The following is a 22,104-nucleotide window of genomic DNA, read 5'->3' on the forward strand; positions in this document are numbered from 1 at the left end:
GGGGGCGGGGGGGGGGCGGGAGACAAGAGAAGAAGGTCGTGAGCAGCCCAGCGTGGGCCCACGGGAGCAGATGGGCACCTGCAGCCTGGCCACCCCACGGGGCACAGACAGAGACTCCCCAGAGGGACACCTCCTCCCACCACTGCGCAGGGGACAGGAAGGTGTGAATGTGTCACACGCAGCTCAGCACGTGGCTCTCTCTGGCCTCCTCCAGGGAAATACCCTGGAGCTTGCGAGCCCCGGAGCCTGGGCTGCAGGCGCCTTCTCGCCAGCCCCTCCTGGTCCTGCGGGAGCCGCGTCACCAGCTGTGGGGTATCCCGTGTCCTCCCTGAGGGCGTGGATGTCTGAGCCACCAGGTGATGGCAGCACCTGTCGGGCAGGCGCCTGGCCTCACTCTGTCTGTCCTGTTTCTCGAATCATCTCTCCCCCCTCCTCTGTCCCAGCAGCTCCCTGGTGCCACTGCCCTGCGGGGCCCCTGCTGACAGAAAGCTCCTCGGAGACGGACCCTCCACCCCAGGGCCCCCCTACCCAGCAGGCCTTGGCTCAGCACGGGGACACCCCATCCACCCTCGGGGACCAGTTGGTCACTGTCTACGCCACTCACAGGCCCTGACAACTGGGCTGCACCACGGGGAACTCTTCAGAGGCTAAGCTGAGGAGCCTTTTCCCACAGGGCCTGGCTGAAGGCCCAGTGTCTCCATAGGTGGGGGGGGCGGGGGGGGAAGCAGAAGAGCTGGAGGCCCGACAGCTCCCTGTGCACGTGGGCACGGCCAGGCGTGCGTGTGCGTGTGCACCTGTGAACCAGCCAGGTGCAAGACGAGGCAGGGTGGGCACAGAGCAAACACAGCTTACCTCCCAGAGGTCCCACGGAATTGACTGAGCACAGCAGAGGGGAGAAGGACAGAGTTAGCACGGAGGTTAGCGGCGGCGGCAGGCAAGCAGTCCCCAGGGACCCCCACCCCGCACCCGTCCCAGGGCCCTCGAGCCCAGCAGGCACAGGGCAGGCAGAACAGAGCCGGGCTCTGCGGTCCCCAGAGCACCGAGTCCTGGACACCTTCCAGGCTACTGAGACCCCCAGGCCAGGGAGTGCCCAAACCCGGGCTGCCACCATGAGAGGGGCAGGAGGGTGCTGAGATGGACCGTGTAAGCTGCCAGGTGAGTGTTCAGCTGACCTCGTCCCAAAGCTCCTCTTGCTGACCTGTGTCCGCCCTCTTCCCTTTCCCATGGTCAGGACCAGGGGAGGTGACAAGAGCTGGGGACCAGGGCTCCAGGGGAAGGGCAGTGAGTGGGCGGAGAGCCTGGTGACCCCAGGACCCCCAAAGGCCTGGGCCTAGATGGGCCCACGTGGCCGGAGGGCAGACATGAACGCAGGCCCCGGGGCCCAGAGGCCGGTGGGCCCGTGGGCAGTGCTGGGCTCACACCAACCTGACCAGAGGGCGTGGGCGCCTTCACAGGGCTTGCCACGGGTGGGAGGGGGTCAAAGTCCAGGTCCAGCAGACTGGCCTGCTCCGAGAAAGGCCCCGGGGCCTCAAACTTGGCAACAGCGGCAGAGAAGGAAGGCAGTTAGTGCCAGGCTGTGAGCACTCGGCCAGGGCGGCACAGCAGGCCCCGCTCCCAGACACACCCACCAACACGAGGCCACGCCCCCACCACACCCCCGCACAGGCTCCGCCCACACGAGGAGACACCTGGGGCGGGGCCAGCCGCCAGGCAGCCACCCGCCAGACCAAGGCCGAGCCCCCAACTGTCTCGCGTCTGTCCCATCCTGCAGGCCGAGGAGGCCTCCCCGGGCCTGCGCCCCCCAGCAGCAGCCCAGGCCAAGGCACGGGCTGGACTAGACCACACTCAGTCCCCCGGCTCGGAGGGCCCTGGACGGGTACAGGCCTCCCCGTGCTGCCGCAGACTGAGAGGCAGTCCTGTGGTGACACCCACCCCCAGCCAGCTCAGGGCCGAGCCAGCACACAGAGCCCAGGAGCCCCGTCGTAACGGAGGGGGCGGGGGGGGGTCCCCAACACCTGAGCACCCGTGTTCACACTGCATGTCCCTCCCCAGCCCCCCCAAGTTTCCCATTCAGCGGGGCTGAGTGCAGCCCTGGGATGTGCATGTAACAGGAATGGGCCCAGGAGATGGGCCGCAGTGGCCCCGTCCACACTGTGAGAAGCCAGCCCCTCAGTAAGCTGGACCAGACGATCGTGGAAGAAAAGGGTCTTTCCCAGAGCCACCCTGGAGGACAAGCCGCCTGGCACCAGTGCCCAGCGGACACGCTGCCTTCCTGGGAGGAGGGCTTGCTCCCCTGTGGCCCCATCTCACACAAGGGGCTTCCCCGGGGACAGGGAGGGCTATGCCTGCCCTGGCTCAGCCCAGGGTCCTCCCCTCAGGCAGGGCTGGGAGCGCCACAGCCCCGCAAGCCCAGGCCAGCCAGCTTCCCTCCCCACCCCCTTGATGGGGCCCAGAACTGACGGAACACACTCTCCAGCCCAAAGCACCCGAGGTCCTCCATTTAGAAGGACCCGAGACCTGGAAGCATGGGCAGAGGTCCCCAGGGGGGGCCTTCCCACCTGAGCTGCGGCCTGTGTGGGGAGACCCAACACCCGCACTCCTGAGAAGGGCTGGTGCCGCCAGCGCACAGCTCAGGGGATGAGGCGCAGAGCGTGGAGGGCCCAGGCCCAAGCTCAGGGGACTCACTCCCGCCCCACACTCATCCCCAGCCACAGACCCTTCTTCAAGTCAAGCCCTGTCCAACGAACCTGGGAGGAAGGTCACTGCCACCTCTAGGGGACCGAGTGTCCGGGAGGCCGCGCAGGCTGGGCCTGGGTGCCCTCACCGGCTGCAGGCAGCATTTCTCTGCCCCTCACGGCCCCACGACCCACCCCTCTAAGAAGCCAGCCAGGCCCAGGCAGCCGCCGCCCCACCCACCAGACTCCAAGGGTACAGGGTCACCAGGCCAAGGGCAGACCGCGCACGCTCTGCTCACCTCCCAGCAGGCCAGCCTCCCACCATGCAGGCCCGGAACCGGCCTCGGGGGCAGGCACGCAGGCTACTCACCACAGCCCAGCAGAGCAGCGCTGTCGGCACAGCAGCCTGGGGGGACCAGCCCACCCCAGCCCCATGCAAAGCACCCCGCGAGTGCTCTCCAACCCCGCTGGGCAGGGCCCCGGCTCCGAGGAGTGGGCGGAAGGACAGACGGGAGGCATGCAGAGAGCACGGAGGGGCGCAAGGGCCACGCTCAACGGGCAGCCTGGCTGCAGGTGAGGCCCTCAGTTCCTCACCTGTGAAGTGGGGACAGCCCCTCCCAGAGGGGACTGAAAACCGAACCAGGCCCCGTAGGTCAGCGGCTGGCTCCACCCCCTGCACAGTGTCTACTAGCCCTCGAGTGCACCCCAAGGCGAAGGTAGGCTCCAGGCGGCAAGCGTCCCAGCCACAAGCTGCCCTGAGGCTGCGGTTCCCCAAGGCCCCGGGAGTGCCCAGGGCCAGCCTCAGCCAGGCTTTCCAGAAAGGCTCCCTCCCGGTCCCCCGAGGCAGGGCAACCCCCGCCCTCCCCCAGCCGCCCTGCACTGAAAGTTCCTAGCTCCGACCCGAAGTCTTCCCATGGGGGCTTGAAGCCCACTCACCCCACGGTCCCTCATCGCGGAGAGGACGGTCCTCCGCTCCTAACGGCCTCTCCCTCGACGTGCCAGCCCCCAGCCCTGCCCCTCCCTGCAGGCCTCTGAGCTTGTGCAAAGGAGCCTACACAAGGCAGGTCCCAGAGACCCGGGCAGGACAAGCCCGCAGCAGTGCTACAACGTGGGCCCAGCACAGCCTGGGACTAGCCAGCCTGCACGAATGGCGAGGCCCGGCGGGGACAGGGCAGCCCGGCTGTGAGGCCCGGAGGCCAGGCTTGCAGTGGTCGGCGCACTGCGGCCTCTGTGAGCCGACCCGACCATGTGCGGCCCACCCCTCTGCCACCACAGTGACCTCCCCTGCTCCGCCCTCCCTCCGTCCCCCTGGGGATGGGCATTACGTGCCTCCTAGGGCATGGACAGCAGGAGCCGGGCTCTGCGGCCCAGCCACAGCCCCGGCTCCAAGTGGGGTCAGCAGCTCTGGGAGCTAAAGTCTCAGCGCCTTGCAGGTGTTCCCAACCCTGCGAGTCACCTCCTCACCGCCGCCCAAGCAGTGCTCTTCTGACGCGCACAGAACTCCCGGCAGATCCTGAGCCTGTCCCTCACCCGTCCTGACCTACACGCTCGCACGCTACCACCTCTGGCCAACGCACAGTGTCTGCTCGTAGGCAAACGTCACCTGCTCCAGGAAGCCTTCCCTGATTGGCCCAGGTCCTCCGTGCTCCCTGCCCCTTTTGGCCACAGCATCAATGGAACGGAGAGGCCACTGCGCAGCTGACGGTCTCTACTAGGACTGTTTGCCCGTGTCCCTAGGTCTGGCCACGTGCTCAGAGATGAGGGATGACGGGTGGAGAGACGGAGGAACGTGCGAGAGAGGCCCAGAGCCGACCCCTGCTCCTGAGGCAGAGGCACCGGGGGTGGGAGGGGGGGAAGGTCATGCGCACCCTGAAAGAGCGAGAGAAGGGAGAGAGAGCTGGGCCGCGGCGGCCGCGGCTGACCTGGGAGGGGGTGGTCACGCTGATCTCAGGGACAGTTGTGTCCTCAAACAGGCTGAGGGTCTGCTGCTGCTTGACCTCCGTGCACGGGGTGTGTTTGGGAGGCGGAGGGACCGGTGGGCCTTTCCGGAGCTGGGGGTCGGCAGCAGTTGGGGGGCCGCACAGCAGAGCATGGGGGCCAGGGAGACAGACAGAGACAAAGCCACGTTAGTCACACCCCCAGCCGCCGAGGAGGACGAAACAAGGAGAGCCACTGCTCCCCGAGACACGGACACCAAGACCACAGGGGCCCCCGGGAGGGGCCGAAGCAGGCGGTCGGAAACCCTGTGCAGAGAGAGGGGAGGGCGGAGGGCGAGGGAGCGAAAGAAGAGAGAAGAGGAGAGAACAGGACAGAAAAGAAGGAAAGAAGGGCCTGCGGGGCCGCCAGGGGCTGGCATCGGAGGATCTGGCCCTCACCGCCCTCGGGGGAGGCTGAGGAGAGAAACAGGAGCTGAGAGAGGCCAGGCGTCCAGCCCCCGCCTCTGCTCCTGCACGCCCGGGCCCTCTGCCCACCCCAACCCCTGGAGGAGCTGCCGCCCAGCCTCTGGACGTCACCCCCGAGGCCAGCACACAGCCAGGGCCCCACAGAGGGCCACACACCTGCCCACTCGGGGACCTCAGCAAGTCACCTCCCGCCCGCCCAAGCCTGGGTTTCATCGCTTGTCGTTGGGGTGATAACAGCGTCTGCCTTACAGGCTGGTTGTGAGGACAACGAATGAAAATACAGAAAGGCTGGCGCGGGGTCCGGCCCCCGAGCAAGTGCTCGAGTCAAGTGCAGGCTCTCAACACCCTCTTAGCGTCGCTCTCCTAATCAGCTGTCCAGCGGGCCAGGAGCCGAAGGGCCAGGGGACAGCCCAGCAGGGCTCAGATGGTCCTGCCTGGCGGACCCCACCCCTCCTTCCTCCCTTTGCAGCCCCTGGGGACGCTGCAGAAACCTGGAGAAAACTGACGGGGGGAGCGGGCTTCCCCCTCCCTCTCCCCTCACTGAGCCCCTCCTCGCGATGCCCCTTTCAGGGTCCCGCATGGCCCCCCACAAGGAAGAAGGCAAGGAAGAGGGGGAGGCGGCCACCTGCACAGATCTGGAGGCAGTCTCCCCTGGAGACTGTGTCTCAGGAGGAAAGGAAGACGGAGAAGGTCAAGCAGCCCAAAGGCCAGGAGAAAGGAGAGAAGGGGATGCTACAGCAGGTGCGGGTGGGGGGACACTTAAGGAGGAGACAGACGGTCACAGATGCCCCTGTGACCCTGGCAGGGGCCGGGGCCACGGAGAGGAGCCAGGGCCGGCAGGGACAGGGGACAGGGATGGAGGGGAACAGCGGCAGAGCAGGAGGCAGAGGAAGGGAGGGAGGGACAGGCCACCGAGACACGTGCCTACCTGAGACGGGGATTTGGGGAGGGCGGCCCCGGGGGTGGCCGCAGCAGCCGGCTCCGGCTCGTGGTTGACTCTGATCTCGGGGGTGGCGGCAGGGGAGCCATCAGGCGGAGGAGAGGGGCTCTTGTTCCCTTTCGCAGGGGCGTTGTCACTGCGGAGGCGAGACAAGAGAGGGGCCCGGATGCAGGGAGGCCGCGGCGTCCAGGAAGGTGTGCATGTGACAGGGTGTGTGCACGTGCCAGTGCCCCGGGGACCCGTGTGTGAAAATGTGCACACACGTGTGTGTGTCCACGTAGATCCTGGGAAACTGAGGGTGCACGTGTGTGTCCAGACTCACTGGAAAAACGTGACGCCCACGTGTGCACAAGTGTGTGTCCCCGTGCACCCACGTGTGAAACTGCACATTCGTGTGCAGGACAGGTGGAAATGAGGCGACACAGGCGTGAGCACTGGGAACAGGCAGGTTTCCGCAGCAGGGCCTGCCCTGGACACAGTGACAACCACACCCGGAGCTGAGGTCTGCAGGCCCCAGGGGGGAAGCTGAGATCTGCGGGGCCCCGGGCGGGGGGACCAGGGCGGGAGCCGGGAGCCGCCGCCAGGGGCCGGCCAGCCTCCCTCAGGCCTCCACCAGGTGCAGGGGCGCCGAGCCCCACAGCAGGAGAAAGCCACGCATCCTAGAAGCAAAGTGAGTCTCACCCCCACGCGTCACGCAGCAGCCTCTGCGCTCAGGGCGGCCCCGTTCCTCAGCCTGAGCCCACGGGCCTCCAGGCCAGCTTGCCTGCCGTCCACCCCTCACACCAGCGCACAGCCAGCCCCGCTCCCCAGGCCCCGAGCCTTTGCTCCGACGGGTCCTCCCGGGGAACCCGGGGAACTGGCAGAGGCAACGGGCAGAGGGGGTAAATAAACGGGGGGGGGGGTCTTCACAGCGGGGACGAGAGGGTGAGGCCCCCAAGTCGAGTCTCAGTACCAACAAGGACAAACGGTGTGCCCGGCCCGCTACTGGGTGCAAAATAAAAATCTATGTTGTACTTGCCTAAAGAAACTCTAGAACAGTGCTGACTGAGACCAGCCACCAGCTACAGGTGGCTGTTTAAATTAAAAAATTAAAAATTCAGCTCCTTAGTCACCCTGGCTACATTTCCAGTGTCCACCAGCCACATGAGGCAGGTGGCCACTGTGCTGGACCGGGCAGGTCTAGAAGGACAGACAGAAACTATTGACCCCATCACCTGCCCGAGCAGGGCGGGGGGCCAGACAACGGCACAGATGCGTGGGACACTCGCTGGTTCCTTCTCACCTTTACTGAATGTGTTTTATGGGAACGTCTTTGCCTCCTTTAAGAGTACACATACATCCAGCGTATGTACACACGCGCACACACACAGAATTCCCACACACCGCGGGGCTACAGCAGCCCTCTCCCCGAGCCTCCGGACCTCCCTTCTGGCTGCATCCTCCACTCCTGGTCAGGCCGCAGCCCAAGAGGAACGTGCTGAGGCGGTCTGCCCGCCCTCCGTTCCCACCGACACCCCTCTGCCCCCTGCCCCCCAACACGCACACCACACACAGGAAGGCGAGTTAGGGGTTAGTGGCGCCCTCGGCAGGGCCAGGCGCATGCACAGGGGCCGGGGTGCTGGCCTCCGAGGCCCCCACCACACAGCACTCACTGCCGGTACCTGTTCTTCTTTCTGCGCAGCCGCGAGAACAGTTTAGTTTTCTTTCTGTGGGGACGGGCGGGACGTTGAGGCCTTTGTTCGGGGGAAATGCAGATGTGGGCCCGGCCTTTTCCCTTCCCTCATCGGCAGCCCCTCTGCTCAGAGGAGGGCTAAGAGCAGAAGCCCTCCTAACTCCCGGAGGCCGGGAAGAGGGCCCGGTCCTGCCCACGGCCCCGGCTGTCCCGTCCTGGGGCCCCCGCTGGCCTCCGTGTCCTGCCAGGCACGCTGAGGTGGTGCCCACGGAACAAGCAAAAAGAGGACGCTGCCCTGAAGCAGGACCTGACGGGCGGCAGGTGGCTCAGGCCGGGACAGCGCTGGCCACCCGCCCTGCCCGGGGTCCAGCCACAGGAGCTCTGGGGCCCAAGAAGGACCGGGGTCAGAGGGCCAGCGGGGGGCCCTGGGAGAGGTGGCAACCTGGCTGCCCGCTTTGCTGCAAAGGAGGCTCACGAGCCTCCAAGGCCCTTCCTCTCCCCTCAGACCAGCCCTTTCCCAAGGCGGCCTGGCCCCCGCTGCCTGCACTGCCCGGGTGGGCGGCGCCCTCCACCCTCCTCACCCATCCTGGACGTGCCACCATGACCTCCAGGCCAGGCGGTGACCTGGGAAACACGTTTTGGCCTTTATTGCCCCCAGGGCACCCTGTGGGCCACCCCCTCCCTCACACATGCTGTGTTTGCAGGGGACAAGAGGGACAGTGACGTTCACTGAATACTGACTGCCTTCCTCCTCCTAGGGGACACCCTAATTACCCCAAGAACCAGATGCAATCACCCGCCTTGTAGCCGAGGAGGGCGGGGTGCATCGCTGCTCTCCACACTGTGCTGCGATGCAGGGCAGCTCACGGACGGAAAGGAAGGGGAATCTCAGACTTGCTGTGGTTTCCCACGGGCCACAGCCGAGGCCCCTCCTCCCTGGAGCTCTCCCCCCAGGAAGCAGGGCTCCCCTCTGGGCAGAGGGCAGGAACAGGGGCACCCCCCCTCCCCGCCATCCGGGGCCTCGGATAAGGTTGGGACCAGGCCCCCGCTAAATGAGGAGGCTCCCTTCCCATTGGGCTGAATCATTTAGTCCCCGGGTCCACCTGCAAAGCTGCACAGATAGGGAAGCCAGGCCCAGGCAGGGGAGCTGCAGGCTGCCCGGGTAGCTCCTTCCCAGAGGGGACACGGGGTGGAGGAGGAGGGGGGCCCTCACCTGCTCCCCTGAGCACAGGGAGGCCCAGCCAGAAAGGACCTCAGCAAACAGCCCAGCCCCAGACCTCACCTCCCTGAGCCCCCAGCGGCCCTCGGCAGGGGAGGGGGGGCATCACACACCTGGGCTGGGCCTTGATCGTGAAGGTGTTGCTCCCGTGCTGCTTCTCCAGGCTGACCAGCACATCGTTGAGGTTCTGGTTGAGCTGCAGGAGGGACAGCAAGCCGGTTGGCTGGGGGCCACCAAACAGCCCCCCTCTCCCTAACAACATCCCTGATTCTCTTCCTCCCCACCAGCCCCTCCCCTGTGCCCGTGCCCCAACCAGGAGCAAGCTCTTCTCTTCCCATCACTGGGGGCAGGGAACCAGCACACCTGTCCCAGAAAATCCACAGGAAAAAAGGAGGAGGCAGTGGGCTGCCCTGAGAACAGCTACTGTTTCTGGGACCACCTTTTTCTTCTTCCTACTTACGGGGCGTTTCTTAAAATGCCCCATAGAGCTTGTACTGTTTTTAATTTTTTTCAATTGTTTTGGCAAATTAACTGTTGATCCTAATTGCTGAAGTCACTTGCCAAGATGCTTTCAGGCCACATTACAACTGCCAGAGGTTTCACCAAAAGCCCAGGCAAGAGGAGGGGCTTACCCCATGTACCTCGTGATTCTCTTTACTGAGTATACTTCCCTCTGTTTTAGCCACTAGGAAGCCCAGAACTGAATTTTCCTCCCACCTTACATAAATGTTTTCTTCCCAAAACACCTCTCCCTGTTTTTTTAAATTTTTTTTACAAGTTGTCTCAAATCTTTGAAGGGAAGAAGAAAAAGTAGGAAGGAAAGGGAAGGCCTACCAGGCAAGAAACCATACTGAGGGTGGTCACTCAGGACAGGCCCCAAGCTGGCAAAAGCCCTCCTCCTGCCCTGGGCCTGGAATGCCCCACAATCACTTCATTCCTCTGGGCCCAGGAGACAAAGTCAGGTCCACCCAGGGCACAGGGAGGGAGGGAGCTGCCAACGCCACGTTTCTCCAACGCAGCTTTGCAACTTAACTGCCAGTTCAATCAGGATGAAGACAACACAACATAAGAATTTAAGCTAATCAGACCCAGATTAGCTTGTGCCGGATTCTGTAGGTAGAGCAAACTGAAAACATTTTTTTAATTGGGAAAATTTTAGTAATTTATTTCTTATCTGCCTACAAATTGGAAAACTGCCACCATTTTCTGACACTGAGCTCCCTGGGCCAAGGCTGCCTGAGAGCACGTTTCCAGTTTGAGGGTGGTGGGCTCCGCCCAGGCAAGGAGAATAGAACTGGGAGCTGGGAGGGGGCCGGGGCTGGACCCCTGGGGCCCACTTGCAGCCTCCCCAGAGCACCCAGCAGCTCCCACTGGGCCCTGACACTCTGTTCCTTGAGGACTGGGCCCTGACACTGTTTCTCAGGGGCCCAGACGGTCCCCCTGTGGTCACCAGCATGTGTCCAACCCCAGCAGGGAAGAGGAAGCTCGGCCCACCCATGCCTCTGACCCTGGCCCTTGGCAGGTGGAGCACAGCCCAGGGGCACTACCTTACTCATCTCCTTGTGGAAGTTCTCCTCCAGGCCTGCGATGCTCTGAAATGTGTTGACATAGAAACCCACACGGCTGCAGGGGGGAGGGAAGAAGGGCCAGGTGAACTGCAGACCAGGGCGGGCAGCCCAGGAGAGCCACACGGGCTGCTTCGCCTCCACCCTCACCGGACCCAGCCCTGGGAGGGCACGGAGCAGGGCACGCAGAATGGCCATGCCGCCTCAGGAGGGGAGGGCGGCCGAGGCTCGGCCCGCCACCCCCCCGCCCCTCACCTGTTCCACAGGGACGGCAGCTCCTCCTGCAGATCCACATTCATCTCCTCAAACACCTTCTGGGCTTTGACGAGCTCCTCCTCGGCCTGGAGGGCGGGACGGGTCATTCCCCTCTGCCAGGCCTCCGTCCCAGCCCACCCAGGCTAGGCCACGCCCACCCAGGCTAGGCCACGCCCATTCCCAAGACCCGCCCCCCCCGCCCCAGTGCACGGGGACCAGGGCTCGGGCAAGATGGAGGTTGAAGTGGATGTGGACGCCCGGGCAGACCTCCCCATGCAGCCCTTCGGGCCCCTACAGCCAGGCCCGTCGGGGGCATTCCGGGCAGAGCAGCCACGGCCAAAGGGAGAACCCGCCCCGCCCCCCAGCATCTGGCCCAGATGCGCCAAGATGGAGGTGAGAGGAGCACAGCAAGAAAGCATGAGACAAGGGACAAAGGGGGCTGGGGCACAGGAAGGGCAGAGGCCCCAGACCCAGCCAGGTGGGACCCTGCTCACTTCCAGGGGAGCCTCTCTCAGGCGAGGAGTCCGCATGCCGCCAGCTCTCGTGCCGGCCCCTCTGACTCTTCCTTCCCTCCTCTCCCAGGTCTGGCCCCTACTCAGCCTCAACCACCAGCCTGACTTGGCCTCCCTGGGAGAGTCTTTCCTACCCTCTCCCGACCCCTCTCTCCTCTGTAACCCTTCCCCACCAGACTGAGGCCAGAGGCAGCAGATCGGGCACATCCACGAGAGGCAGGGGAGGAGGGAGCCGGGCTGCTGGGCAGGGGGCCTGCACCCACTCCCGAGGCCAGGGGACCGGGCGCCGGCCGGGCGCCCTCCAGGCCTGCCCACACCCACCAGGCGGTGGCGCTAAGACCCCATCACAGAGCCCAAGAAAGGAGCTTGGCGAGGGCTGAGCCGAGGGTAGGGGTGAGTCACAGACCCCGGCCCCAGAAAGGGCTCGGCTAACACATTCCGAAGGACGCTGCAGGAAACAGTGACTCAGAGGGGGGGTGACTTGGATTCAGGCTCTGAGTCACAGACCAGGAACGAACGTGGAGGCCCCGCCCAGGAGAAAACTCTCCTCCGGCAGCCTCACGTTCGCAGGCCAACTGGCCGGAACCGCCAGCTGCCACAGAGCACACCCAAGCTGCCCCATCCAACCTGAGCCCCCCCAGCTGTCCCATCCAGCTTCAGGCACCAGCATCAGCCCGAGTCAGGGCCTACCCGCCGCTGTGCCGGGGCCGAGCCGTGGTGAATGTGGGGGTGGGCTTTGGAGGGAAGAAGGGCCACCATGCCCCTGACTACATGGCCTTCAGGTTGCTGGAACTTGCTAGAGTGAGCAAGGGCTCCTCGCCTCACTTTTTAAAATCTCACTTAAAAATTAAAGGGAGTCCACAGAATACTAATGAAAACAAATATTATCAAAAAAATTAAAGGGCGAATAGGAAATAAAAGAAACGTCTCTAAGCATGCATGCCTCAGGCCACTCCTGGAATGGGTCAGATCTGCGGTGCCCTCCAGGCCTTGGGCCGCATCATCCCTGCTTTAGTCCTCTGAGAATCCCAGTGCCTGATGGGGGGCCACTACCCACACTTCCAGCCTCCAGCACCTCGCACTGTCACGTGGGCCTCCCACCCAAGTACCCACAGGCCAGCTCAAGTCCCACATCCTCCAGGACCACCTTGACCGCCCCGGCTCCTGCAGCCACAGAGACCACCACTCCGGTCCCCACGGTGCTCGTCCTAACTCCCCAAATGGACAAGCGGAGCCAAGACGGTGGCGGACAGCACAGCAGCTCGTAGCTGTGCACCAAGCGCTGTTCACACACCCAGCAATGCTGCAAAGGACAAGGTGGCTCCGTTTCAGAGTTCCTAGAAGTCAGGGCCTGTGTCTTTTATTCCCTTTGAGTCACATTCCTCATATCCTGGCTCTTTCAGAAACACTAGGGGTGGCAGGAGGTGGGGGGAGAGCTGTCCATTGTTGGGGAGACCCTGCAGCCCTGGTGGCTCCACTACACGCCGCTGGCGGACATGGAGAGCAGTGGGAAAGCTCGCCATGCAGCAGGGCCCCGGGGCCCTGCAGGCAGGTTTGGGGAGGCCCCAGCACACATGGAGAGCAGCTCGGAAGCAGCCCAGGGGACATCCAGAGCTGGCAGGCTCAGGAGAGCTCAGCCTCAGGAGGTGGCACTGTCTCCCCAAAGTCAAGTCAGCCAGCAGGGCAGCCCCGGGACCCCAAGTGCCCCAGCTCACTGCCAGCCAAAGGCCTGAAGGCTCCCCAGCCTCCAGCCAGGCGTGAGGCAGGGTGGGGCAGAAGGAGGAGAAGCTCAAATGAAAAGGATCCAGATGGGAATGTCAATTTGGCCGAAAGGCGAAACATCTGCAATCCAACATGCAAAGATGAGATCCCAGTGCCTTGGCCTGCCCCGGCCATCCTCCAGGACCGATCCTCCAGGGCGGGGGCTTGGGGGCCCTCCAGCAGGATCCCCAACCACACCCATCCCGGGAGCCCCAAAGCGGCCACGGCCACCAGCCCAAGCCCCACAGTCTCCCAGGGGCTTCTCCCACAGAACAAAAATGTTCACCTGGCAACTGTGCCAAACCCGTCTCAGGGAAAATTATGCAGAAATCCTGGCTCTGGGTGAGTGGCCCCATTCCCCCTCCAGCCAGAAGTCCTGAACTCTACAGGCAGGACAGGCCACTCCAGCCCCTCGGCCCTCCTCCACCTCCTGCAGCAGGGGAGGACACGGGCCTGTCCAAGATTCCCCCGGCCATTTACCGCAGACCCTGGAGAGGTAAGGCTGTCAACAGCTCAGTGCCTCCAAAGTCGGCCCACAGCTTTGGCCTAAAAGACATCGGGCAACAGGTAGCCACAAGCCCACGCGGAGCCCAGAGTTCTCCATATCACAGGCATTCAATACGTGTGGGCTGAAGGTGAGGAAATCAGAAGGTGGCCCAGATAAAAGGGGGCAGCTGCCCAGAGCGAAACCCCACCTCCTGGGTGGGGCCTCTGTCACCTGCCCCCACCCCAGGACCACGAAGGGGTGCTACAGCCTGGTCAGTTTCACCGGACTGAGAACCACGAGGCCACCTCTCCCAGGGCACTGCATCGTGGTCCTCGGCCACACTGTGTTCACCCAGGGCCCGGCCCATTCCGAGGTATTGCCAGGATAGTAGTCATCACTCATGACTTTCGTACAAAGAGCCTCCTCCAGGAAGCCCTCAGGGACCACTGTGACGCGGACTGTTTGCCCTCCATGAAATTCCCAAAGAGCCAATCCTCTCGGCCCCAGGTCTCAGCATCCCAGCCAGACTGAAGAGCCTTCCCAGCGTCCCCTCCAGGGGCACCATGGGGCCTACAGGTCCACTTACAAGGGTCACCATGACTCTGGCCAGCTGTGGCAGGACCACCCACGTGGAGCCCCGGGCCAGGGAGCCAGGATAATGACCCAGGGCTTGAGTCGGGTGAGCCCCAACTCAGACACTAAGCGGCTCTGAGACCTTGGGCAGGAGATTCTGCCTCTCTGGGCAGGTTTGTCTCCTCTGTACATTCAGGGCAACCTCACAGTTCTTATGAAGCTTGAAGGACAATGCATTAAAGACACCACATCCCTCCCCGCAAGAGCCCTCACAGAGGACAAAGGTTCCGAGGCTTTCCTGGGCTCCTGGAGGCTAGGATTTCAGAGTCGGTCCCTGGACGACCAGAGCCCCGGGCACCACGCAAACAGAGGTGGGCCCATCCCAGGTCAAGCAGAGCCCCCAGCCTCTATCCGCTTCCTGCACTGGACCTCAGATCTCAGAAGCAGGAGCTCTCGCAGCAGAGACATAATGAAAACAGTCCTGCCTCCCAACCCGGGAGGAGCCCGCCCCCGCCCCCGCCCCTCCCCCCCCCAGGGCGTCTGGGCAGATGGGCGCCCAGCACCACCCAGCACCAAGGACAGGACGACAAACCAGAAGGCGCCAGCACGTGCAAGGTTAGAAGCCAGTGTCACCTGATTTCGGAGCAGGTTAGTTTGAGCTACGAGATGAGCCTGCAGTTTGCCTTGGCACCACTGGGGGGCGGCTTTCTCAAGCAGCGAGACAGGCTGGGGGGGGGAGGGGAGGTCAAGGTCAAGGCCAAGGAGCGTAGAGAAACAGGAGGGAGGTGGGGAGAAAGAAACAGAGACACAGACATTAAACACCACGTCCAAACAGTCTCCAGTGCAGTGACAGACACCTGCCACCCTCCAGAGGGCCGGCCCCCCAGAGCAGGTAAAGGCCCCGAGGCTGAGAATTAAGGGGTGCCCCGAGCGGGGCGGAGAAGGGGGTGAACTCCAACTGCAAAGCAAAATGTGAGAATCGTTAGCAGGGGCAGAGGGGCTCAGCAAGCACAGTCCTGCCCCGGGCTGGGCGGGGGGCTCCGCCCACAGACCCTCACCTGGAGAGTGTGTGTGCAACCTCCGCCCCACCCCCGCCCGGCTTGTTCCAGCTGTAGCAGGGTCGCTGGGGATCCGGTGAAGGAATTCCAGCCAGAGCGCGCCAGGCCGGGAGGGGCCGGGCCAGTGAAACCCACGCCAGGCCTGTTCTCATCTTGGAAAGCAGCCTCAGAGCAGGCGGAGGGGCCAGGGGACAGGGCGGCACTACAGGAGGGGCCAGGAGGGGGGCCTCGCCCAGGGACCCTCAAGAGCCTCTCACTCAGGCCCTGGGCCCAGCGCCGTGCCCACCCCAGCTCTTCGGCCAGACCTACCGGGACTAGTCCCCAGCCATGAAGCCATCTGGCAAGGGGGTTGAGGATGCCCGCGGGCCAGGGCGCAGTGACAAACAAGCCCGCCAAGGGTGCGGTGAACGCAGCACAGGAAGAAGGCTCCCCGGGGGAGGGCTTGGGACCCCTGCGGCCCTGCTGCCTGCCACTCCCTGAAGACTCTCCGGCAGCACCCAACACCCCCAGCCTTACCTTAGCAATTTTGGCTTCATCCTTCTTCTTGGCGGTTTGGAGGGACTCGTAATGGTGCCGGGCACTGTCGTAGTCAACCAGCTTCCGCCCACGCTTGGCGATGCGTGACTGGGGGACAGAAGGAGGAGGGGGCTGAACAGGGCCTGGCGCCCACGCTGAGATGCTGACCCCGGGGAAACTGGGTCACGGGCACGGTGACCTAGATGCACCCGGAGGGCTCAGGGCAGCCGACTCCAGGCTCAAGTCCGTCTAAGACGTGCCTGCGACTGTCTCTCAGACATTTCTGGTGGCAAAGAGCTCACCCTTCGAGGCAGTCCGTGCCCTCTGCGGTCCTTTCTTCTACGGAGGTCCTCGCAACAGTGAACCATTTTTGTCAATTCCTGCCAGCCGCGTCCGATGAGCCCCCTCCCTTGGCCCTCAGCTCCTTAAAGAGGCCTCCTGGGCCTGGGGCTTCTCTCCTGCCGGGCCACCACCACCTGCCTCCCTCCTACTCTCCCCGTAAGGCACCGTCGGGAGCCTGAGGCATCTGCACTGGGTGGCCGAGGTGGCCAGCGTGGACCGGGACCCCCGCACCCACCCACCCGGGGGATCGGGTCCAGCACTACGGTCACCACCTGAGCTCCAGACAACTCTTGCATGTCCGGGGCACCTGGGGCCCCAGTCACCTCGGCGGCGATCCTGGCACTGACGGGTCCTCACTCACCCGGGCCCAGCAAAGGCAGCTGGCTTTTTGAACACGCGAAGTCGCACAAACACACCCAGGTAAGAGGCGACACGCACAGCTATACACACCTTCCCTTCCAAGCACACAGAGCCTAACACGGGGCACACACACCCAGGCCTTCCAGCCCCCTAATACACCTCGTCAACCCTACAGGCACTCCACAGGGACACGGCCACACACTTACAGGCCCCACGAGGTCTCTTTCCCTAGTCTGGAGACCCAAAGGGACAGGGCTTCCAGCTCAGAAAGGCCCAGGTCTGGGGGCTGGCAGGCTGGTCTCAGAGGGAGCAGCCCTGGAGGACAAAGTGCCAGGCGAGTGGGGGAGGCCTGCCTTCAGCCCGGGGCTGCCCTCTCCCCCTCTCCAGCTCCCCGACACAGGCTGCCAGGCCACAGCAGGGTGGACAGACCAAGCGCCTCTCACCTTGATGTCAGGGAACTGGCCCAGGTACGTGTCCATAGTCAGCAGCGCCTGGTCCACCAGCTTCTGGTGGTAATCCACCCAGAGCAGGTCATTGTTCTGCGGGAGACGAGAACACAGCAGCGCGCACCAGGGGAGCCGGCCCACAGCCAGTCCGGCTCTCACCTCCCAGGGACCCGGGGGCCAGCTCTGCCCCATCGCTTCACAGCTTGGCGGCTCCTCAGAACCTCAGCCCCCTTATCTATGAAATGGGGTCACACCTCCTGCCTTTTCAAAACGTGACCCAGGGCTGGTGGGGCCAGGGAGGCCCAGGGCTGGTGGGGCCAGGGAGGGAGGCTTCCCGAGCCAGGAGACACAGCGCAGAGAGGAGAGGTGCCTCAGGACCGCATCAGGAAACCCATCTCAGTGCGAGGGCTGTCAGAGAGGGAGGTGGACTTGTCCAAGAGCACACAGCACGTGAGGACCAGAAGGGCTGGTCCCAGAGGGCGCCGCAGGGTGCGACGGGCGGCCAGCTGAGGTCAGAAGGGCCCTTGGGGAACGGCCCAGGCCACCGGTCCCATACTCACCTCAGCGATCTTGTTCGCTTCATCCCTGCCAGGCCAGTCAGGCTCGTACACCTCCTGCAGACACTCGTTCAGCTTCTTGGAGGCCTCATGCATGGCTGTGGGGCAGAAGGGCCATGCTGCAGCTAGGGCCATGGGGACCCCTGATTGGGGGGATGGGGGGGTTACCCTTGCCCCACCCCTGAAGTCCCAGGAGATAGGTGGACATCCCTGACAGCCCTGCTGCCCCTTCCCAGCTCTGCGCCCATCAGCTCCACGTGGGGAGGGCCCCCTCTCTGCGTCCCAGGAAGCCCGACCATCCAGGCCAGGTCTGCCCCTTACCTTTGACCGAGGCCAGGTAGGTCCGGAGATCCTTCTGCAGCCGGGTGCCCTCGGTCTGCAAAGAGGCAGACGAGAAGAAGGTGAGGGCCTGGGGCACAGCCCACACCTGCCCTCTGCCTCCTGCACCTCACGGACACCTGCCACGGATGGGCTGTCCACGGCAAGGCACTGGGGGCCTACAGGATACCGCGCCGGGGCACGGCAGCTATCGCCTCTCTGGCCACTGACACACTGAGCTCCCTCTCGGGAGCCTGTGCCCGAAGGAACATTCACCCAAGGGTGTCAGCACCTTCTCTCTCAGACAGTATTCTCAGCCCTGTAAGGAAGGCAAGAAGACAGAGACCCCTCCACCCTGGACGAGACACTGGAGCACGGCCGAAGGACACACGCACGCACAGCCCAGGTGTAGGATGGGACCAGCGTGTGGCAGGCCTGCCCTCGGGTAACCATGAACCAGGCGACCAACAAGCCCAGGAACACGACCGGGGGTACAGGAGCCACCCAGCACCTTGTCCTGAAAGCTTAGGTGGTTGGTACCTGAGGCCAGCGGACTCCCACTGCATCCCACCAGGGTCAGGAGGGTTCTGATGGGGAGAGGAGAGGTCCGGAAGGGGAGGCCTTCGGAAGGAGCACAGAGAAGTATGGGGGTCATGTCCAGGCCTCTCGGGACACTGGCCCAGCTGAGAGGGAAGATGTAGGAGGAAAGGGTGATGAGGGAGAATGGGCCAGGGAGTGAAGCACCCTGAGCTGGGAGGGCAGCTCCCGGGGCTTCCTGGAACAGCAGGCAGGGCCAGCAGAGAGGGTGGAACCACAGGCACAGCCTCAACTCCCTCTGGCCATCAGCACCGCAGAAGGCAGGAGCAGGACAGCTGAGCTCCAGGTGCGAGGAGGGGCGAGCAGGCTGAGGCCAGCGGGGAAAGTCTGAGACCACCGCCAGGGAGATGCTGCAGTTTTCAGAAGCCGCGTGGAAAGTGGGAGAAAGCACACAGAGGCTTTGGGGCCGTGAAGACCCAGCTCTGCCCCTTACTAGACACGTAGCCTCTCTGAGCCTCGGTCTCCTTGCCTGCCAACTGGGTCGAACGACCCCAGCCTGGGAGACCACAAGCAAATGTGCGTGGAGTGCCTGCAGGGGCGCCTGGCACATCACAGGCCTTTAGGGAAATGGCTTAAGTGAGCTGGGCCGGGCCCGAGGTCGTGAAGGCCGGCCTCGGGAAGTGGGCTGTACACTGAGAACAATGATGGGGGACCTAGGGGGACACAGGAGACCGGGGCCTCTGGAGGGCCGTGATGGCAGACCTCCTGGGCTCTCCCTACCCTGACACCAGCCTAAGCCTCAGTGACACCTTGTTTTGAAGTCCCTCCCCCTGGTGGAGGGTTAGATAGATGACAGCATCGAGCCACAGTCCCAGGAGACCTGAGTCCCTACAGAGCTCCACCCGGCCAGCCTGGAGCTCCCGCAGGAGACGGAAGGTGGTGGTCCACCCCCGCAGGTCAAGGCTCCAGCCGAGGGCAGCTGGAGGACCAAGGACCCAGCCCCCCTGCACAGGCTCACCCCCAGCACCCTCAAACCTCTCCTATCCCCCTGCAAACTGGCCCCCCTCTTTACAGCCAGAGCCCTTTCCTCCTGCCCTGGTGTCCTCAGAGCTCCGGGCAGCAGCTCCTCACTGGGGCCGGCACTTTCCACACACCAGCTCTCAACACCACTCTTTCCACCTAATGAAGAGGAAACTGAGAGGTTGCATGACTTGCCCAGGGTCACACAGGCACTGGGAGAACCGGCGAGAACCTCCAATACCTGGCCACTCAGGCCCCAGTTTGCCGAATGGGTCACGAAGGGGCCGGAACAGGCAGCTGCCTGTTCGTTATGACGAACGCCTCCATAGGACAGCAGAGACACTGTGCAAGGAGGGTTTCAGCACATCGCATTTAAAAGAAGGAAACCCCGGCCACATATCATTCTTAGGAACATCCAAGTTTGAGGTGTGTGCTGATTAAAGTACGAAACAAAAGGCCAATCCACAAGCATTCAGACCTCTCTGGAATTCCCTCAGGGATCGCATGTGGACCCCATGGGACTGAGGAACCAGGAAGCATCCACCCCATTCCTGACGCCGCCTTGACGCACCCACCCCCAGTCTTCACAACTCAGTGCTTTGGTGGTAGAGATGAAGACTCGAGTATGTTTGTGATGTGATGTTACTGTGTTCATCTGATGTCACAGAACCTTCCAGACCCAGCTTAGCCTCCATCACCTCGCTCCCCTCCCCAGAGGCCCCCCGCATCTGTCTCCAATGCACCCTGAGAATGGGGTCGCCCGTGGGGGGGAGGGGGGTTGCCACGCTTGCCCAGGCTTCAGGCCGTACCAGGGCCCCTTGTGCTTCCCAAACAAGGCCACGCTGTGAGCAGGCACGCTGGGTACAGATGTGCGAGGCCCGCCCTGTGCCAACTGCAGCTGGGCCCAGCGTCGACGCCCCCCGCCCCGGGGCCCCCAGCCAGCTGTCTCCTCAGGCGGGCGCCCAAGCCACCTCCCCTCCACGCTGGCTCTGACAAACAGCTCGGGGGAGGCTCCTGGGCGCTAACAAACGCCTTGCAGAGCAGCTGGGGAAGGATAAAGTCCTGGAGCCCCTGCCCCTCAGCCTGCTCTCCTGGCTCCGGACTTGGGAGTCTCGGAAGGGCACCACAGCCTGGGACCGACGGCAGGTGCGGCTCCATGGGGCGGCCAGCAGGCAGCCCGTGTCCCGCGAACCTCCCTCCAGAGGCTCCCCCTGCCTCCCTGACGTCAGCCCCCATCTTCCCGGGGAATCCAGGGGGCAGGGAAGTCCTCCCCTGCATGGACCTCTCTGGCTCCAGCTGACTCTTGCCCCGCTGCAATCAATGCCACAGGAGCTTCAAACGACAGATAGCCAGCAATGCCCCCTTGGAGCAGAGGCCTGGGTGGATCCTGGGGGATGAGAAGGAATCAGACCCGCCCCACCTCAGTGACAGATACACAGCAATGATGAGCCCTGGGGTGCAAGGTCCAGGTGGCTCCTAGGATGAAGAGCTTGGGCCACCTGGAGGACCCAGGATGGCTTCCGGGAGGGCCTGAGCTGGGTTGGAAGCACTCAGGTGGGCGGGAGTGTGAGTGGGCCCTCCAGGGTTTCACAGGGCAGGGACGGGACGCAGGGGCAGGGATGTCGCAACTAACACTGAGCAGGCCCAGAGGAGCTATGTAAACTGGGTCCCTGTGAGAGCAGGTGACAGCAAGGTGACCGACACCCTCTCCTAGGACCCACCCCCATAGGAAGGGGTGGGAGATTCACTTCCTTGAAGCCCAAACTCCCTGCCATCCTGAACTCAGCTAGGGCTGGCCCACCAGGCCTGGTGTTCCCAGGTGAAAAGCAGGGTTCCCCGTGCTCAAGCTTCACCTGGCCTTTCCCAAGCCGCCCGCCCCCGCCCCCCGCCAAGCCCTGCAGCTCCCCTGACAATAGGGACCCTCACACCTTTGTAAATCCTGAACCCCACCCCCAGGTCCTAGTCATCTCCACACACCAATCAAATCCAGAACTGCCCAGCTGCCCTAACTCCTAAGGGAGGGTTACCCCGAGCCTCAAACGAGACCTTCAATTTGCCCACCCTTCTTCCACCCTTGGCCCCTGAGAAGCCGACCACCCCACCCAGCCTGAGGGCAGAGCACCAGCTCAAATGACCGCCCATGTCCACAGCCAGGGAGCCACCAGCACTGGCTATCTTTAGCCCTGGCCTCACTCCCCAGCCCCTCTGGGCAAAGATCAGCGGGTGACTCCTTGCCCAGAGCCAGCGACCCAGAGGGAACTTCAGGGTTCTTGTCCAAACCTCTATTTTGCAAGTGAGAAACGTGAGGCCCAAGGGGCAAGGGCTCACACACAGCCACACAGCCAGCAGATGTCTCTGTTCTGGGCCTTGAAACGTTCCTGGCCTGGGGGACAAGCAGCCATGGGGGCTCCCAGCCCTGTTCTGGGGAACCCCTCAGTTCAGCTTCTCTGGCAGGTGAGGGTAGACTTGGTCCTGGGCCCTCTCCCAGCAGGCTCCCCGGCCCTCTCCCAGCTCCTCCCCTGCCCTCTCCCAGCATGCACCCCTGCCCTCTCCCAGCTGTTCCCCTGCCCTCTCCCAGCATGCTCCCGGCCCTCTCCCAACATGCTCCCGGCCCTCTCCCAGCATGCACCCCTACCCTCTTTCAGCTGCTCCCCTGCCCTCTCCCAGCTGCTCCCCTGCCCTCTCCCAGCATGCTCTTTGGCCCTCTCCCAGCATGCACCCCTGCCCTCTCCCAGCATGCTCCTCGGCCCTCTCCCAGCTGCTCCCAGCCCCTGGCCAGCGGGCTGTCAGAGTTTTCCAAAGGAGGCCCCTTCCGCCAGAGGTTCCATTCCAGCCGCAGAGGCTGTGGTGGGTACCTTCCGTGCTTTCTGAGGCGTCAGGTGTGGACAA

The 22,104-nt window shown here is 63.8% G+C and overlaps 1 protein-coding gene across 22 annotated transcripts in view; it reads right to left on the reverse strand.

The window, feature by feature from the left end:
- The window catches only part of BIN1 (bridging integrator 1), a 55,894-nt gene that overhangs the window by 4,024 nt on the left and 29,766 nt on the right, over positions 1-22,104 (reverse strand). For 3 of the 22 annotated variants that reach the window (XM_060153050.1, XM_060153043.1, XM_060153046.1), the window contains exons 3-13: positions 17,662-17,716; positions 17,344-17,438; positions 16,781-16,876; positions 15,636-15,743; positions 14,695-14,787; positions 10,729-10,814; positions 10,456-10,531; positions 9,022-9,104; positions 7,670-7,723; positions 6,006-6,153; positions 4,598-4,726 (exon numbers count right to left, since the gene is read on the reverse strand). In XM_060153050.1, coding sequence (XP_060009033.1) covers positions 4,598-4,726; positions 6,006-6,153; positions 7,670-7,723; positions 9,022-9,104; positions 10,456-10,531; positions 10,729-10,814; positions 14,695-14,787; positions 15,636-15,743; positions 16,781-16,876; positions 17,344-17,438; positions 17,662-17,716 — 1,023 coding nt within the window. Of the gene's footprint in view, positions 1-6; positions 877-1,425; positions 1,534-4,597; positions 4,727-6,005; positions 6,154-7,669; positions 7,724-9,021; positions 9,105-10,455; positions 10,532-10,728; positions 10,815-14,694; positions 14,788-15,635; positions 15,744-16,780; positions 16,877-17,343; positions 17,439-17,661; positions 17,717-22,104 lie in introns of those variants that run through there. The other 19 variants (XM_060153055.1, XM_060153047.1, XM_060153059.1 and 16 more) reach the window with 13 other exon arrangements.

Source organism: Lagenorhynchus albirostris, chromosome 6 (genome assembly GCF_949774975.1).
Source record: "Lagenorhynchus albirostris chromosome 6, mLagAlb1.1, whole genome shotgun sequence".
Lineage (NCBI taxonomy): Eukaryota > Metazoa > Chordata > Mammalia > Artiodactyla > Delphinidae > Lagenorhynchus > Lagenorhynchus albirostris.